Source organism: Penaeus chinensis, chromosome 13 (assembly GCF_019202785.1).
Source record: "Penaeus chinensis breed Huanghai No. 1 chromosome 13, ASM1920278v2, whole genome shotgun sequence".
NCBI lineage: Eukaryota > Metazoa > Arthropoda > Malacostraca > Decapoda > Penaeidae > Penaeus > Penaeus chinensis.
In genome coordinates, this window is record NC_061831.1 from 27,031,681 (window position 1) to 27,034,180 (window position 2,500).

Here is a 2,500-nt window from a genome sequence, read left to right on the forward strand (position 1 = left end):
CAACATAATCATTTTAAAAGTATAGTTCATAATAATAACGCATCATTGTTGTTGTTTTTCTTTTACCGGTGTTATCAGAATGAGTAATAGTAACATTATTACGATAGTAATGTTATCTAATAATGGTAAGAACTGCTATTTTTACATTCCTACACCTAATACTACTGCAAGTAATATCACAATTTCTACCATCACATTAACATGAGGTGCATGTGCATTTGCCAGTGCCATTTTGAAGCGTTCAAAGAAATAAATGAGTCTTCAGCCGCCATCTACCCACGCAATTTTCTTTCCGGGAGCGAGGTAGTCCTAAACTATTTTCCGCGGCTGAAACCACGTCGGCCTCTTCGCTGAACTCTGACATTTCGCCCCTTAGACCCTTGACCTTTATGCGCCTTCAAATCAAAGATTATATCCGAAAGATGGGAAAGGTTTTTTGTGTGTCACTGATAGATGGCGTTATCGTTTGGTTTATGTAAGTTGCCGATAGATGGCGTTGTTGTTTGGTTACTTTTTCTGAATGGAAATACTAATGCAATGATAGGCTGGGTTTCTTCTTTATCATAATGTTCTGTATATTCGTTGGTTGATATCTGTAAGACAAAAACGTATCTTCAAGTGGTTGTACAAGAGCGGTCACTTGCCTCTGACAGCGGGTCACTTTTCTCAGGGAGGGAAGGACGAAGGGTAACGGCTGACCTGTGCAAAGCGCTGACCTGTAGAGACCGCCTACCTTGGTCGATCTGCCTACTGTCATGACCCACCGTAGGCCTGGGTCATTGCACCTTCCCCGGAAAATGAACGTTTGACCTTCTCTCTTCTGACATTTGACTTTTGACATTTCACCTCCGTTGACACATGACCTTTCTCGGACAGAAACCTCGGATCCTTTTCGTTCGTTAACTATGACCTTCTTCAGTGGGAACTTCAACCTCACTCGATTTCTCGCAACTTTTCTCAGACCATTGATTTGAAGCTACAATTTATTGACAGTTTGCAACCATGACATTTAGACTTATTCAGTCGTGTGTTTTGATGCTCCCCTGTGAATTAGTGTGAGTGTGTGTGTGTGTGTGTGTGTATGTGTGTGTGTGGGAGTGTATTTAAACTCTGATATATATCCTTAATAAGATAAGATTGATAACCACTATTTTTATATAGCACTCTCTCTTAATGAATTAAGACTGTTCTTCTCCCCACACCCCACTCTCAGCCCACAACCTCAGCACAAGAGGCCTCCCCGCCCGCGCACTAACGCCGTCCCCTTTCTCCCACAGGCGAGGGCGAGGCGGTGACTGATCGGTGGAAGAGGCAGGAGATTCTTGACGCGAAGATCAAAAAGTTCCTAGCGGTGAGCAGACTGACCGAGCGTTCCCAACCCTTCTTCGGTTTCTTTGGCATATTCCCGTTTTCTCTTCAGTCCGTCGTTGTTTCTTAACAAAAAATGGAAACCCTCTTTTTATCCGTTTTCTGTGTCTACTTCTTTTGTTTGTTTTTTCTCTCTCTCGTCTTTTCATCATCACTTTTCCCGTCCTTCTTCTTGGTAAACTAAGGAAACCAACTGCCATGTAACTTCTCTTCCTTTTTTCGTCAGATCTTGTTTATGTTTGTCACGTGCTTCCGTGAAGATAAGAGTGGTGTTTTTTATGGTACTTGTATTTTTGACTGATGATAATGGAACATGGAGATGGTTTTGATCTGGTAGCTGAGGAAAGCCGTGTGTATTTGAGTAAATAATTGTTCTAATGTGTTTTATTTATCTGTCTATGTCCTTTCTGTCAGCGTTATATACTGTATGTTCATGGCACATAGTCAGTTGAGAGAAATTAGTTCATGGTTTCTTAGCAGATTTGGAAGACCGTTTCACTGACTGTCCTGTAGACACCACGCCCGTCTCGACACTCGTTGTGTGTTGTCAAAGCACCCTTTTCTCAGATCGGCCAGCAAAGAAAATGTGTAGCAAGATTTTATTTTACGCTGACGTTAATTGCTTGTTCAGTATAATTGAATCTTTGCTCAAATATATTACATTCCTATTTGGTGATTTTGCACTTTCGAACTATGATAATTGTACGTATGCAAACGGTCATATCTTTGGTACTTCATACACGCATACGGCAGCGGTCGTTCGATTTCTTAAAGCAATTGCAAAGTAGCTTCTTCCAGATGGATCAAAAGTGCCATTGGTAAATTTTTTAAAAATCTTCATTTTAAAAGAATATGCAAACCGGTTAAAGCCATCTCTCTTTTCTAAGCCTTTTTTCCTTTTTTCTTTACCGTAATCATCATATAAAAAGATATTAAGTTTCTTTTCACACGGCCAACCGATCAGTAAGTTCACTTTGTTATTTTCTCTCCTCCGTCCTCCCCACTTCCCTTCATCTGCCTTGCGAGGCTTTGACAGATCCCTCAGATCCTCCGCGGACCCACTCTCTCTGCCTCCAAGCATTCTCTTCCATCCTCCATCCCTTGGTTTATTATGTCTGCTCCTGCTTCCCTC

General features: G+C 41.4%; 1 protein-coding gene across 1 annotated transcript in view; it reads left to right on the forward strand.

The window, feature by feature from the left end:
- Window positions 1–2,500, forward strand: part of LOC125031644 — a 177,312-nt gene that overhangs the window by 61,575 nt on the left and 113,237 nt on the right. Inside the window, exons 6-7 of the mRNA XM_047622526.1 lie at window positions 1,278–1,351; window positions 1,595–1,649. Of these exons, the coding sequence (XP_047478482.1) occupies window positions 1,278–1,351; window positions 1,595–1,649 (129 nt within the window). The remainder of the gene's footprint in view (window positions 1–1,277; window positions 1,352–1,594; window positions 1,650–2,500) is intronic.